Source organism: Lycorma delicatula, chromosome 5 (assembly GCF_047948215.1).
Source record: "Lycorma delicatula isolate Av1 chromosome 5, ASM4794821v1, whole genome shotgun sequence".
In the NCBI taxonomy this organism is placed as follows: Eukaryota; Metazoa; Arthropoda; class Insecta; order Hemiptera; family Fulgoridae; genus Lycorma; species Lycorma delicatula.
The window spans coordinates 140,114,354-140,131,385 of record NC_134459.1 but is presented as its reverse complement, the minus strand read 5'-3'; the positions used below and the strand labels follow the sequence as shown (position 1 = coordinate 140,131,385).

The following is a 17,032-nucleotide window of genomic DNA, read 5'->3' as shown; positions in this document are numbered from 1 at the left end:
TTTTGTTATGGAAAAAGATAGTATTCAAAGAAAAATTCTAGATTTATTCAAAAAATTTATATGAAAAATAATTTTAATGATTGCACAAGTATCAATAGAAACTTCCTAACATAAGTAGTTCTTTATACATCTTAATCAGATCATTAAAACCTAATATTTATTTAACAAAATCTATTGATGATCAACTACTATAAAATTTGACTTTAAGAAAATACCATTCACAATTTTTTTAATGCATAATAAATAGCAGTTTCAGCCTTTTAAAGCTAAGTTAAGAATGATAGTCCAGATATAAATTTCAGTGGATGTTTAACTGCACACCATCTAAAGTAAACGGGATGATATCCATCTCACCCTGACATTACCTCTACCTATCTTTTGATACTAAAGCAGCTACGCCACTTCAAAATTTAAGTAAACTGTATAATATTAAGCATAAATTTAAATGTTCCACAGCTTATTTTAATATTTCAATTTCAAAAATATATAATGAACGTGGCTTCTATCGTGTATATGGCTTCTAACGTGTTTCATAAATGGGCTACTGACTTAATTTTAAAACTATTAACTAAATTAATTAGAAAAAGTTAATAAATTATTAAAACAAATTATTAAATTAAACACGGAAATAAACTGGACAATAACTTATACAAACCATTCATTTAATACATTTTTCAGTATTTCAATTCTTGAAAAAGTTTATAAGTACTGTAAACTAAAAGAACAAATCTAGTTTCAATAGACTTACAGAGCTATGTAAACAAGTGTACACACACTCATATGTATAGCTAATAAAGTATATACATAACTACCCAGTTACAATGATGTACTATATAAAATGCTGTCATACATGTTCAAGAAACACAATGATCTGTTGAAACCGTAAAACTGTAAAAGTGCAAATAAATAAAATAATCTCAAATGAATTTATATTAAGGAAACAGAATTTCCAATCTTCAGATGATAGCATTATCTTTCAACCACAACTGTTACTAAACAAAATTATGCACAAAAGAACATTTAGTGAAAACACAAAATACTTTGACGGATTATTTTGAATATTTGTTTAAAATAAGTTTTGCAAGGTCACGTAGATTCTCTCTTTTTTCCTGTTTAGCCTCCGGTAACTACCGTTTAGATAATTCTTCAGAGGATGAATAAGGATGATATGTATGAGTGTAAATGAAATGTAGTCTTGTACATTCTCAGTTCGACCATTCCTGAGATGTGTGGTTAATTGAAACCCAACCACCAAAGAACACTGGTATCCACGATCTAGTATTTAAATCCGTGTAAAAATAACTGGCTTTACTAGGACTTCAACGCTGTAACTCTCAACTTTCCAAATCAGCTGATTTGAGAAGACGCGTAACCACTAGACCAACCCGATGGGTTAAGGTCACGTAGATTAGTTGCATTTAACTTTAACATTGATTTTATGGTATTTCAGTTTCATATTTTAATGAAATCAAAAATATATAATGAAGCCATAAATACACAAGGCTTCAAATGTACTTCAAATACAGGCTCCTGATTTAATTTCAAAATTAATTAACTAATTAAAAAATGTTAAAATGTCAGGGGACTGTGTACATGAGCTGCAATTTGGGAGGGTGAGGAGGCATTTACCTTCTTTCTGAGAATAGACCAGATCAGACCAGTGTGTTATTAAATGTAATTCAATGTGAACTCTATGATAGAGCTGCGATATCTGAGAGTGAAGGCATTTGACCTTGCTCCATTTTCACTCCCAAAAGAATAGAATGTAAAAACAAGTGTAAATTTCATTTAATAAGCTTATATTCTGATCAATGTTTACATATAAATCAAGACATCTATGCGTTTCCTTACACTGATGTTCACTTACAACTCAGAAACCATCAAGCTAATTTTTTGAAATTATTTTTTACCATTATACCTACTGAACTTTGAGGAAAGTTTTATATAAATTTAACTACATTATAGGCAAGCAGTAAAGTTTAAATCAAGAGCATGTACTATTTTAGATTTTTTGTACAGTACTGACTATACCACAAACTGTACAGCTTCTAGCAAATCAAATTACACAAATTAAATTTTATTTTAATATTTAATTTATCAACAGGTCTCAAGACATTAGCAATTTAAAAGGAAAATGTCACAGTTACACAACTTTAACAGATAGGCAAGTGTACAATTTTTTGTACTGACTGTTCTTCCTGCATATTGCACATAAAAATTTGTTATTACACTAAATTGCTCAGATAAGATTTACTTTATATTACCTTCATCATATTTCATATACAACTGAACCAAAAACCTGCTACTTCACTTTACTCCCATTTTTGTATGTTAACATAAAATAAGGGGTACTACCATTTTTCAATTTGAGAATGTTTTTCTATTAATACAGGACTATTAATGAACGACAAAAAAACAAGTTTTAATGAAATTTGCAGAAGGAAAGTTTTCTAAACAACACTCTCTTGCTAAAAAATCTATTTTTGCCATTTACACTCTGAGAATTTACTTAGCACTAAGACATTTCAGGAAACAAAATATTTTTATTTGGTTTTCTTTCATTTTTGCTGGGGAATCAGTTTCACCTTCCTCACCTTCAAAAACATTTATAATTTATGATTTACAAGCTAACAGTGCTAGAAAAGAATTTAAAGTTATGAAAATTAAGGTAATCAGGATTTTACACTACTTTTATAATTTTTTTTTTTTAATTTATAAAGTAAGTTCTTCCTCCTCTCATCTTTCAGGTAGTTTTTTTTGGCAAATTTTTACTGGCTTTATTTCAGTTAAAAATCTTAGGGAAATTAAAATAAAATTAATTAAATTAAAATAAAATTCAAACAATTTTTTTTTAGGATTTTGACTAAAGTTTTGCTTCCTAATAATAGATAAAGATTTGTACAAATAGTAACAAAGAATAATAGTTCAGCTTTTACAATACTTATAAATTTTTTAAGTTTAAAAAAAAACATCAATATAGATAATAGAAGAAATAGAGGTATTTTTTTATATCTAACCCATAATATAAAATTATTTTTAAAATCCACATCATACTAACACATTTGAATCTGTATCCAATTATAAGCTGTTACACACGATTTATAATGTTAATTATATTATATTTATATGTATATATTGATTATAAGGTCTTACACAATCATGTATTCTCATTACATGAAAAGTCATTTGAGCCCAATGTTATGTTCTTTATTCTACATAAGGTTACAACATTAAATGAATAACAAAATTACACTATTTTTATTGTTTAATTATTAATCTAATTTGATTTTTACTGATTCTTTATATTTTATAGTCTAAAATTACTTAATTCTCCCTCAATAAATAAGCACAAAATATATCATTTAAAAATACATATTTAATATTACGTAAATAAGAAAGACTTACATTTTTATCATTTAAAGGTGAAGCAGGTGTTTCAGGATCATTTTCAATGACAGTAGGTAATGTTTTTTTAACGGGCGATTTATTAGCTCTGAGAAAAAAAATCACTTTAATTAAAAACAAATGATGAATTTAACTGTGTTAGATTATATTGAAAAAAAAGAAAATTTCTAAGTTTATCACAATAATAAATTCCTGAACAAAGTTAATAAGATAGTCTAAGTAAACGCAAAATGAATAAAACTGTAAACTACAAATAAGTTCAGGTAACTAACAACTAATGATCCAAATGTTCTTGTTAGTTGGTATGATTGGAAGTTAACCATAACAACCTTCATTGATTAAAAATAAAAACAAAATAGCTTTATCATATAATAATTCAAAGTTTACAGATTCAGAACTGGGATTTTACCTTTATATATATAAAGGTAATATATATATATGTATATATTTTACTGAAAATCTTTTTAAGATTCATATTATTCCTCTGTACTGTTAAATTATATTTAAATTCCATTAAATAAACCACCTAGTACAGAATATTGAAATAAGAAATATCCTACCTCAATTTTTCATTAAAGTACTTTCTCAGGACCCTGCATCCTCAGTTGTGATTGAAATAATTTCATTATTGCATAATAAAGATTTTAAAATAAAAATACTAAAAACATGAAAATTGTGTATTAATTTACATGAGTGCTGCTATCTGTTGCAGTTTTTATAAGGCCATCTCCCTCAAACACACTCTGATGGCTTATCAAATTAATTTAATTTATCAAATTAATTAAATTTTTTCCTTCAATCTTGTTTATTCTTGGATAAACAAGTATTTTTCTAAGTTGCAATACGGCTTCAAAAAAGATATAGGAACTAAAGATGCAATTGTAAAAATAATATAATATATTATATTATGTAATACAAAATGTCTGTTGCTAATATGTTTATCGATCTTGCTAAGACCTTTGAAACGGTCAATCATCCACCTTTTACTTAACTTTATAAAATTGGTATAAGAGGAGTTACTAAAGAATTGATAGAGGATTGCTTAAAAAACATAAAATGTAGAAAAATGAACATTGGAATTCCATGGAGAACTGCGTTAGGACCACTGTTACTTATTATTCAAATAAATAATAGTTTTACTGTAAATACTGATTCCATAATTACATCTTATGCAGTAAATGGCACATCATTGTGCTCATATAACAGGAATAATTTAAAATAAAAGTTAGATCTCTTAAATGGTATAAAAATTTGGTTAGATTCAAATATGTTATCTTTAAATGTAAATAAGAGTTTCCATAACCTTTTTCAGTCACCTTGATCTTGTATCCTTACATTTTGAATTAAAGCTAAATAATGAAACTGTAAAAAAGGGTTGAAAAAAGTATTTAGGAGATTTTTTTTAATCAACATCTGACATGGATTTTCAAAGAGCAAGATTAGTATAAAAGACAAAATACATAACTTATATATTATACAGGCTAAAAAAGGATAACTAATATAGATAGTTTGTTTATACTCATGTATAGACTAAAGCATTATCACACATGAGATAACTGCATGGGGAAGTGTGATCAAATCACTTTCAAACTTAAATACTGCCAACAGGACTATTCCTCTGAATCTTAAACAAAAGCATGCTCTTGAATCTTTATATCTTCATTTCTAGATTTAATATTCATTTGTCTAATTTATATCTACAAAATTTTCAATTAAAAGATGTAAATCTTTACAATTATCTAAAGTCTCTATGAAAAACCAAAAAAGATCATGTGTATATCTGTTATGTATTTAAACTTCCAAATACTTATATAAAACTTTGATATCAAGAAATTAAAAAAAAAAAAATTATGGAAATGATTCAGAATAAATAAATTACTTAAGATGTTAATTGGTTAAGATTTGTTAATTGGTAGTAGTGTTTTGTAAAGTGTATAGTTAATTGGTTGTGTTTGTTAATTTCTCGCCTACAACTACAGTATGTAATGAATTAGAAAATTGTATTTTGATGAATTCACTTTGTATATATTAAGTATTAATCTATATATTAATTAATAATATATAATTAAATATTAATAATTATTATTTTATTAGTATTAATTATGTGCATCTGTGCATCTCTGCAGGATAAATATATAAAACAAACAATACTTGAACATTAATGATACAATAGAAAACAGCAGGATATTGTTCAAGATTTTTCTATATTTTATTTTAGACAGAATGGCTAATTGCACACAAATACAAAAAACTAACGTCTGGACTTAAGTTATGAATTGTGTTAAATCACAAATAGTTTAAAGCTTGCTTTAAACTATTTGTTTAAAGCTTGCTTTCTTAAGTCTTTCTCAACTCCATTGCTGAGAAAGACTCAAGAAAAAATAATATGATGTGTTTTTAAATATCCTTAAAACTATCTTTTTTTTTTGAACTTATATACCAACTGAAATTCAAATTAATTCACAACTACTTTCATATGAATTAATTTTTTCTACAATTCACTATTTTAAAACATTATGAAATTTGAAATTACCCACAAAAAGTTTATATTAAAATTAAATTAATTTAATACTCACTTGTCACTGTTAACTAAATTTTTATCTGAATCATCACTAACTTGTCTATTATCATCTTCAAATTGTATATTGGAATTTCTTCTACTTTTAATCTCTTTCTTGATTGCTTCTTGCTTATTCTGGATTTCTAATAAAATTTCAAGTCTCTGAAAGTTAAGAAACATATTACTTAAAAAAAATATATTAGTAAAAATCATAATAATATAAAATCTTTTACCATTGTAATAATAAAACTGGACCGACAAAATTTTCTAACTGTACCTGGAGTGTTTATAAGTTCATAAAAAATAAAGTAGATGTAATTTTTTGGGGAAAACTCTTTCATTTCTCAATACAATCTCATTTCAAGTCTATACATTTAATCTGACATCACTCCCATTGTTATAGTATACTTGTCCAAGTTTTTAAAACAAGCAGATGTTTTAACAATAATTTGAATTATTTCACTAAAACTCTTTCCAGCAAGCTGCTTCTTCATATTTGGAAACAGATAATTCAAACATTAGGTGAGTAGAGGAAATGCAGAATAATTTCCTGCGTAATTGGAACAATTTTGCTGTTGCAATCAAAGAGCAAGTTAGTTCATTAATTTAGTAATGAAGAGCATTCTTTTCATCTAATGATACAACAAGATGAATAATATTGTCTGGTTTTTATTTTACTCACCTCTAGAACATCAATAAAGATTATGTCACAAGCATCCCATAAGACATGTGATAAATTCTGCTGATGAACCAGTTTTCATCTTCTTTATAGCAAGTTTTCTGACAGCATACATCAGGAAACATCAGTCCACGTTTTGACTGTTCCTTGGTTTTACGATGGTATTTATATATCCTCAGCTGTTTCATCACTGTTATGAAACATCACAAAAATACCTCTTGATAACCTTAAAATAGCCCCAAACTGTGCATGGGAATGTTTACTTGTTCACACTTTTGATTAACCATGAGCAAACACGGCACCCATCTTGCAGATAGTTTTCATATTTAAATATTTGTGTAAAATATGATGCATCCCCTTGATCTGAGATGCCCACTGTCTTAGTGAGCTCAAGAATTTCAATTTTATATCCTCCTTCACCCTAAAATGGATTTTTTCCAATATTCTCTGCAGTTATAACCTCAATAGGTTATCATTGAGGTCAAAGGTGATCATTGAGGTCAAAGGTGATCATTGAGGTCATAGGTGATCATTTGAGGTCATATGATCACTCTGAAAATAACCCAAACTATCTGTAAACTGTTCTAACCAAAGAAATTGACTGACCAAGATATGTATCCAACTTGGCTTTTGTTTCCTGCAAGGTTTTGCCTTTCAAAAAATATTTTATCACCACTTGAAGTTCTCTTTCATCCATTTTTCATGAATCACAATACTTGATCAACTCAAATGTCTAGCAGAATTATGAGTATCTGCTGACTATGTAATGCCCCTTGCAGAGACAAGGGATACTAAGAATAACATCAATAACTACAAGCACCATCTCGTGACATTGCAGACCTATCAAAGATCTTTTTCACATTACAGCTCCCAGGGGTCCATTTCATCTAAAAGTTGATTTGGCTATAACAATAAAGTTCCTTTATGATATAGGCAAAATACTTTTTTCAATCATGAAATATTTTACTTACTAATACTTGTAGCTTTATTGGCTGATGGAAGATGAAATAACGAGGAATTATCTTCATCACGTTATCTCAATAGCCACGTTACTGGATTTTTAAAATTCTCAGTGTTTTGACATTCCTAGAGTGCAAAAATATTAAAATCTTGGATTTTAAAATTGGTTATAAAATTATATAATTGTATATTACACAAATCACAATTGTACATTACACATATAAAAGAAAATTCTATTGTCATGCATGAGTGCGAATTCACACTCACGCATGCGCATGCCACATATGTATAAACACACATGCACAAACACATGTGCATCTGTATATGTAAGTATTTTTTAAATATTTAAAACGTAAATTTAATTAAAATTTAATTCTTAATTTGCTTTATATCTAAAAAGTGGTATAACCTACAATGATGAAGTTTGGAAAGATAATTTTGTATTGAAGGAATTGATTATATTAAGTTTATGAAAAACAACAAAAATCAGATAAGATGATAGGGAGAGATAGATGTATGATAAATCAAAGGAGAATGGAATTTAAAATATTACTTGTGCATATGTTTCAGTTTAACAAAAAATAATACCACTCAAAAACTTTGAAAAGAATTTCAAAAAAATCCCCTCCTTCTAAGCTGAAGTTTTATTAATTTTCCAAAATTTAATCATTTCTACAGTCTAGCATATTTTTTTAATGAAGATTTATTAGGCTGGGAACAGAAGTCAACCTTTATCAATAAGCTTTCAATCGCTAATTCTATTCAAATATCCTAAAATATTTTCATGTAAGATGTTTTTAACTAAACTTGATGATACCTGAAAAACACATTCTAAAGAAGGTTAGATTTTTGAGAATTTCTATAACTTTTTAAAATTTTAGTAAATTTTTTAAGGTTTTTTCATGACATGGAAAAATATATTTAAAAAAAGGTGTGGTAAAAATAATTTTCAACTTTTTATCATTAAGGGAAAAATTTAATTTAAATACAAACAATGGGGGAAATTTTCTGTTTTTTTTTTTTTGTTTCATTATTCTTACAATACTCTAGAAGATTATAATCTAATCTAATATAAAAAAGATTAATTATAATTAATTCAAGAAACAAAAACAGCACAACAACATTATATTTTTATCAACAAAAACCAAAGCACCTCTTTATCCTTAAAAGCTTTTTTCCGTTCCATTTCTCTTTTCTGTTGAATTTGCTGTCTCTGAACCATTTCATCATAAAATGACTGAAAATCAGGCTTATTGTACTCATGTAAAAAATTCTAGAACAAAAATTAAACCAATTGGAAAATTAAGTATAATGAAGTCATCTTAAACAATAAATAGAAATTAAACAAAAAATAAAAACTTCCACACTACACTAAAAACTGAAAATGTTCAAACTACCAAATTATGTATATTTAAAGAATTTAACAAAAACTAAAAATCTGATGTGGACAGAACATGACTTACACATTTTATTTAAAATGAAAGATCATAAAATTTTATTTCACTAGTAACTTGTTATTTTTGAATTATTATTTATTGTATACATTTTTTACAATCTGAAGTTAATAATTCTTAATAAATCAATAATTATTTACATTAAAAAAAAAAAGAAAAAGGAAACAAAGTCTGATTTGAACCAAAGTGTCTTCTTCCCCTTGCAAGAACCACATATTTCATTAATTAAAATTTTATTTGGGTATAACTCTGGAACAAATGGAAATAAGTACCACTTATATCGTTGAAAGGCTCTCAATTAGAGCTTATTACCGCAGTTAAAAAAGTCTAAAATCCAATTTTTTTTTTTTGATTTTGGGCCTTTTTGGTCACTTTTGGTTCAGTCAATTGCAATCAAAAGGGGAGATGCACAAATAGATGTTACAACAGTCCTAAATCCAAAATTTCAACATACATACATATGTTTCAATGTCACAACAAAACTAGTCAAAATGGATTCAGGGATGGTCAAAATGATTATTTCCATTGAAATCTGAAAACCAAAATTTTTCATGATCACAATACTTCCTCCTTTACTTCATACAAGGAAGTAAAAATACCTAATGAAAAAAGGTAAATTTTTCTACAAACTGACATATTTTATACAAAATGATGATAAATGAAACAATGTGTGATTACTAACTACTCAAGATTCCATTATGCTAACCAGTAATTTAACTGGCCAACCATAACGAAATAATAATAAGTACTCAAAAATAAAATCAGGCAGAGATAATATTAGCAAAAATCTAAATACTATTAATAAATGACAGTTTCACATGATAATCATTGATTGATATATTAACAAGAGTGCAGCTACTACGTAAAATTAAATGTAATTAAAAAAAGCAATTCATTCATTTCACTCCTGTGAAAGGAGCATTTGCACATTTTAGTTCTTAACAGCCATTTTTTATTTATTTTTTTTATTAAATTATAGTTTTATGGATGGTTCAGTGGGACAAAAGAGAACTAAAAATTTATGTTGGGACTTTAGAACAAAGAAACAAGTTTAGATTATCAAGTTTAGTTATCAACAAGTTTAGTTATCTTAAAACTGAATTACAAAAAAGCCTAGAAGAAAAGAAAGCTAATGGTCCAAAAATAAATATTAGAATTGAAATGTGAAATTTTATTTTATTAAAAGTTGCTGAGAAATTATGTAATGAAGTTAAGGTAATGCACAGCTGCCTACATCTTGGACCCAATGTTAAGCTGTTCAGTTTAAGAGCTGTAATATTTTCTAAACCTCTTTGTATCAACAACGCTCTCCACAGATGACAACTGTATCTATATCATTAATGAAAACATTTTTTGTGTTTCATTTTACTAGTTATAAAACTACTGAATATTCCCACCCTTATTCTATGAGTCTTTAAAGACTCGTTATGTTTATTTAAAGTTTAGTTTGATTCTGTTTTGCATATCATCAAGTGTCTTTTAGTGAAGTTATATTTTAAATAAAATAGCAAGTTCTAATCATCGATGTTGTAAAAATCCAACACCTAAGTTTTGTTATATATGCGGAAGATTTACTTATAATTTACTTATTTTGTTATATATGCGGAAGTCACAGACTAGATATATATCTCAGGATGTCAAAAAAGCCAAATTTTTATATTTTATTTTTGGAGAAAATATAACTTTTTATATAATTTTTGGAGCCCAACATTTTATGTTGGGCTCCTCATGTTTGATGTGCAAGTTTTCATGTAAATGTAATGCAGTGGATGCATGGAAAGAAAAATTCTATCCCATTTGCTGTTCCTATGGTGTGGAGAGAACCTTTTGAACATGTAAGTGGCTGCTTCTTCCACGTTACTAAACCTGAGTATACAAAAAAGCAAAAGGGTAAAATCAAGTTCTAATTTTGCCTTCCAAAGGCCCATTCCTCAAGTTTTCCAATGATTCTTATTTTTCATCAGTATCTGATTCACAACTTCCTAATGGCATGCTAGTAGTGACACTACGTTTTTATCAACCACCAGTGAGACTCATTTAATAACTCAAAAAAAATTAAATTATTTGGTACATGATCTGAGTTTGTCAAACAGTGGAGCATGTTAGATAAAAATATTATATTCTGTTTTCGGTAAAGTGAAACATATTTTCAAGTCTTTATAAAATGGAAGGATTGTTAAGCATCTGTTATGATACTGATAGTTCATGAATAAACGTAACAGCTAAACAAATGTCTAAATAATTCTTATTTAAATCACAAACTGATCTAATTAATTCAAAGATCTACATCAGTTACACTAAAACATAGATAACACATTTTTTTTTGATAAATAATGAGGAAATTTTACCTCAATCAAATTTTACACATAGCACCTGAAACCTAAATCTCAACACATCTAAAAAATATTAAATTTGATGGAAACATATTATTTCACTGAGAAAGTGATTACAAATACAATTGCTGTGTAACTTTCATAATGAGTTATTTTTAATACATTATTCAATTTTATCACGCTAATCAATAAAATTAATTCATTTTTAATCATCTACATCATAATAATGACTATTATCTTAATAAACTAATTTTAATACCAGAGAAAAACAATTGCAATTGTAAAAAAGTTGTTCTTGATTGGAATTAGAAAAATACATATTAGAAAAATATGCATTCCAATGATACTGAAACAGTAAAATATGGGCAAGAAAATTTCAAGCAAGCATAAATCTGATTATGCTAATTTTGGAAGCCTGGCTTCCAAAATTAGTCTTAAAATAAAAAAGTAAATAAATATAAATATAATTTAAATAAATTAGTCCTAGATAATACCCAAAGAAAACATTTACAGAACAATGCGACAAATACAGAATACAAGTAAAGAATTATACCCTTTTTTGCAATTAAGATGTTACCACTGCTTTGAGTCATGTGGTATTTGGTTCCTAAGAAATAATTTCTTTACCACATTAATATATCTGCTCTCAAGATCATATAAAATACTCATTCAATTTCTTGTTTCAGTTGCAAAGTATGAGTAATTAAGAGTAAACATAGTTATAGTATTAAAAAATGGTTGGTGACATGTTTGAATGCACAAACTAAGGCACAAAGGGTAAACAACACCACAAGTAATGAATCCATTTCATGAACGCTTTGTAAGAACTTATCTCATAAAGCAACAATGTTTGATCACGAGAAATGTACATTTACTTCCAGGTATTAAAGGCTGGGCACATAGTGAATAAAAGAAGATACAAGTCCAAACATGTACAGTCAAATCCTGCGAGCAGTTTTAACTACAATGCCTCTCGGGAAAAAATGTTTAAAACTTATAAAGAATTTTTTCATTGTTCTGTGATAGATTTTTACCTCTTCATTCATTTGCTAACTTGAATGTGAGCTTATTTTGAATATAATAATGTTGTACTACAGCTCATGGCTGATATGATAGAATGATAGTTAATTGTGGGATATTATTATGCTACGCAAACTACAAATTTCAACTAAAAGAAAGTATTTTAAATCAGTTAAACACCAACCAATTGTGCCTTATTTTAAAAATATATCTGAAAGAGTAAAATGCATATTTATTAATTTTTTAAAAATCTACAGTATGGATTTTTTTCTCGTTAGCTATTGCACTTTTAATAAGTGTTTGTGAATGCATAACATAGTACATACACTACTGTATGTACATTCTGTTTACGTATAGTATTAGTGATAATGAAAATTTATTACATGTTAATACGTATTTTGAATAAATTTTGGATATTATTTCACCTGGTACATAACAGTATTGTGTAGCGTATTGTATATTATCTTATTATTTACTGATATATCTTACTGTAATAGTGCATGTAAATACTGAACTTCAGTGCAATATGTCATTTTAACACACATTACTGTATTAAATTTTTTTTTTGGATTAACCATGATTTTGCTACGATTTTGGATTAACTGTGATCCTCTTCCCAGTTATTATCATGGATAGTCAGGAGTTGACTGTATCACTACTGTGAATTCAGCTGAGCAGTCTGCAATTAAATTTTTTTCGTAAACAAAAACAGCCAAACTTAACATACCAGGATCAACAATGTATAAACACATTAAAAAAGACTTCAATTTGAAACCATTTCAACAATTTTTTGTAAATGAATTATCAGATCAGTGGCGAATTGTATACAGGAACTGTGGAACTGTAGTACCACCTATTTCCACTTTATATTATCAATAAAATTTAATATAACGAGTCCTTCTTTCTTTATACTTGTACAATATATAATTCTTAAACTTAATGTCAGTAGCCATTCCCTGGTTTATGAAAAAGATACAAAAATTTTTGTATGGAACGATGCACTTCACAGTTCCAGCAGCATGGTGTTTAGCTGTTGTGCGCATGCCCACATAGGAAGCTGCATGCAAGGCTGCAACAGAGAGAAAGCACCCTGGCATGCTGGTGAAAGATAGTTGTTTTTTTTACTCTGCATGTGTATGGAACGTTCCTTGTTCGATCCATTTTCTAATTTAGTTAGTGGAAGGAATATGAAAGCGGCTTAGTTAAAACCAAAAAAAAATTAAATTATTATCTAATAATACTAACAAATATTATCTGTATTGACATTTTATTATTTATTCAGTTAAACTGAATATGGTTTTTAAGTACAATGTGCTTAAAAACCGTATTCTTGAATGTAATAAAGTGTAGAATTAGATTATTATCCTGCTTTCACATTCTATTTGTTCAATTTTTTTTTTGTTCTTTTATTTTACAGAAAACATTAACAAAGGCCTTGAAAAGGCCCAGAAAAAAGTTCTGGAGCAGCACCCCCACTAATTATAGCTAAGAGCTGCCACTGTATCAGATGAAGAGATGGAACAGGGAATTGCAGCTTCCACGCTACATTAGCACAATTTCCAAATCCACTAGTGTAGTTTTCTGATGAGTGTGCTATTTATTACAGTTTACAAACCAGGAATATGATTTTCTGGACTAAGAAGAATCCTCATTTTTATTCATGCAAAGGAAAGGAATCCAAAAAAATTTTGATAAACATTGATGGGCCATTTTTTTGGCCCATCCAAAAATAGGCCAGGATGATATCATGATACTTATTCAAACATATTTTTTTTAAAAGTATTAAGTGGCGATTCTTATTCACAAACGTTAGAAAACAGTTGAAGCCTTGACTTCAAGGGAAGGGTATCATATAAGTCTGGATACAGCAAGACGAGCCTCCAACTTACTGTGCTAAGTGCAATCTCCTAAGTGAAATCTCCAGGCCTCTAGATTGATCATAGTTCACAAGCATCATCAGCCCCATTGAAAATGCCACAAAAAACTCCCAAGCAAACCACACTCCACAACTCATGGTGAGGAATTATCAAGACCAAGGAATCTCAACATTGATATAAAAAAATGAAAAATTGTGTAACTGTGTGGAGAAAGGATTTGAACTAAAACTCTAGAGATAATTCGTAACATGTCAAAAAGGAAGTAAAGATGCATAGCTGTATTATTATTATAATTATTATTATTATTATGCTTTTACGGCCAACATGGGACCACTTAAGTCAATTTTAGTTGGATCTTTTCTGAGAAAAGCGTGTTATTTTACTCTTTCGAGCTGCCCAGTATTTCTTCATCCGTTCAGATCTTGCTTTCTTTTCTTCATCCGTAAACACCCTCTTCGTTGTATTTTGTCGTTTGTCTGTCTTTTGTTTAAATCTAATGCTTTTATCTTTTAGCTTTGTAATTTTTCCAGTTTTATTCTGTAGGTCAGTCAGGGAAATTCCCAATTCTTTCATATCTTCTCTAATTTCTTTGATCCATCCTACTTCTAGCTTTTGGAACCAGAGCTTTTCAATGATATTTCTTGACAGTCTTGTTTGCGGTGTCCTTATGAGATGACCGAAGAAAGAGATTCTTTTTTTCCGCATAGTATCAGTAACAGGCTCTATTTCTCGATACACCACCTCATTTGGCACAATCCACCATTGGCCTTCTTTTTGGTGTTTTTTATTGATACACGTTCTGACAATTCTCCTCTCTATTTTCAGAATTTTTTCAATTCGGTTTTTCTGAGTGATTTTGAAAAGAGTCTCGCTTCTGTAGGTGACTTCTGGCTGTACTACAGTTTTATAATGTTTAAGTTTTGTTTTAGCAGAAAGGCATTTTTTGTTATATGTTGACCAAGTTAATTTTTGGGATTTAATCATTTTATTTGTCCTGTTTCGCCATGTCACTTTTTCATTTAAATTATAAGTTATTATTTCCCCTAGATATTTAAATTGTTTTACTATTTTAATTTTCTGATTGTTTACCGTAATGTGCTCTATTACCAGAGGATCTATGGCCATTAGTTCAGTTTTTTCGAAAGAGATATGAAGCCCTATCTTTTGTGCTAGGTTTTGAAGGCTCATGATTTGTGTTTTGGCTTCTTGAATATTATTTGCTAAAAGAGCGAGGTCATCTGCAAATCCTAGGCAATTTAGTGTGATGGAGTTTTTCTTAGTACCCATTTTTATATTTTTGGGATTTATTTCATACCATTTTCTCATGACAAATTCAAGGGCGCAGTTAAAAAGGAGTGGTGAGAGGCCGTCTCCTTGCCTCAATCCAGTTTTTATGTAGAAGGGTTGAGAGAGTTCACCTCTGAATTTCACTCTGGACTGGGTATTGGTTAAAGTTAATTTTATCATGTTTACGAGTTTAGGGTGAAGGCCCAGGTTTCTCAGAATATTCAGCATGGATGGTCGGTGTATACAATCATAGGCCTTTTTAAAGTCGACGAAGGTGATTATTAGTTGTTTTTTCCGTCTTTTATATAAATCCATCATAAGTTTTAGGGATATTATTTGCTCCGGGCAACCTCTCCATGGCCTAAATCCCCCTTGGTATTCCCCAAGCTTTTTTTAACTGATAATACAGCATAGCTGTATTATCAGTTAAAAAAAAACTATTTTCGAATTTGAAAAATGAAACCAGGATAAATTTAATCAGAAAAAATTATTTGTTTAAATACTATTATTTTAACTGAAACTAAATGTTTTATCATATTTTCTTTAATAGAACATCATTTTCAGACCCTAAATGAGTTCTTTTAAAATTACACTAAATTTGGTAAACAAGAAAAAGCTGCTGAGGCCACCTAGAATGGGTTAGGCAAATGATGTCTCACGTTTTGTCAAATGATGGCAAATAAGAGGCGACACATGAAAAATTCAATTCCGCCTTTTCCTGCAGTTCAAGCCTCTTCTTGCAACATAACATCTCTCAAACACTGTAAAACTTCCATGTACAACTCCTTGTTGATGTGAAACAAATTCATAATACATCAAGCCTTTTCAGATAAAATCCACCAAAATCAACTACATGTTTGACCTACTCATACAGGTATTTTTTTTGTCAAGGCAACCCTTTCTCTACTCATCATGACTATTTGCATCTTGGTTTCCACTTTGTAGCCATAAGCCGAAGTCTGATCTCCGATCTGTTTTTCAAAGTTTTGATCACCACTGACATGGTCAGGAAGGTGGTGTTAACATAATTCTCTTTCTGATCAATGGTCAGCAAACACAACATGAATTGAGATACTGGTATAATATTGAGTATAACTGCGATATAAGTATGTTGGTTTTTCTTTTAAAAGTGAATAACAATACTGCTGATACCCACTTCCCCAACAATCTGTTGAACAGTGAAGAGACAATCTTCATATGTCATAACATGAACTATATTAATGTTATCATTATTTATTGACATGTAAGGTCATCCAGGTCTGGGATCTTCATTGGTGGATGTTCTGCTCCTTTAAAATGATTAAACAATTTGAAAAATTGTAATCAGCTCACATAGTCTTCCCTAAATGTTTACCAAAGTATTTTAAATGTTTCTTGTGAAGTTTTACTAACTTTGAAGTACAATTTAACACAAACATGTTGTTCAAGATCTTTAATTTTTATTTTATTGAAGAATT

General features: G+C 28.6%; 1 protein-coding gene across 1 annotated transcript in view; it reads right to left on the bottom strand.

Annotated features, from left to right (window-relative positions):
* Positions 1-17,032, bottom strand: part of Gcn2 (eukaryotic translation initiation factor 2 alpha kinase Gcn2) — a 114,375-nt gene that overhangs the window by 71,570 nt on the left and 25,773 nt on the right. Inside the window, exons 5-7 of the mRNA XM_075367176.1 lie at positions 8,758-8,877; positions 5,982-6,127; positions 3,406-3,493 (exon numbers count right to left, since the gene is read on the bottom strand). Of these exons, the coding sequence (XP_075223291.1) occupies positions 3,406-3,493; positions 5,982-6,127; positions 8,758-8,877 (354 nt within the window). The remainder of the gene's footprint in view (positions 1-3,405; positions 3,494-5,981; positions 6,128-8,757; positions 8,878-17,032) is intronic.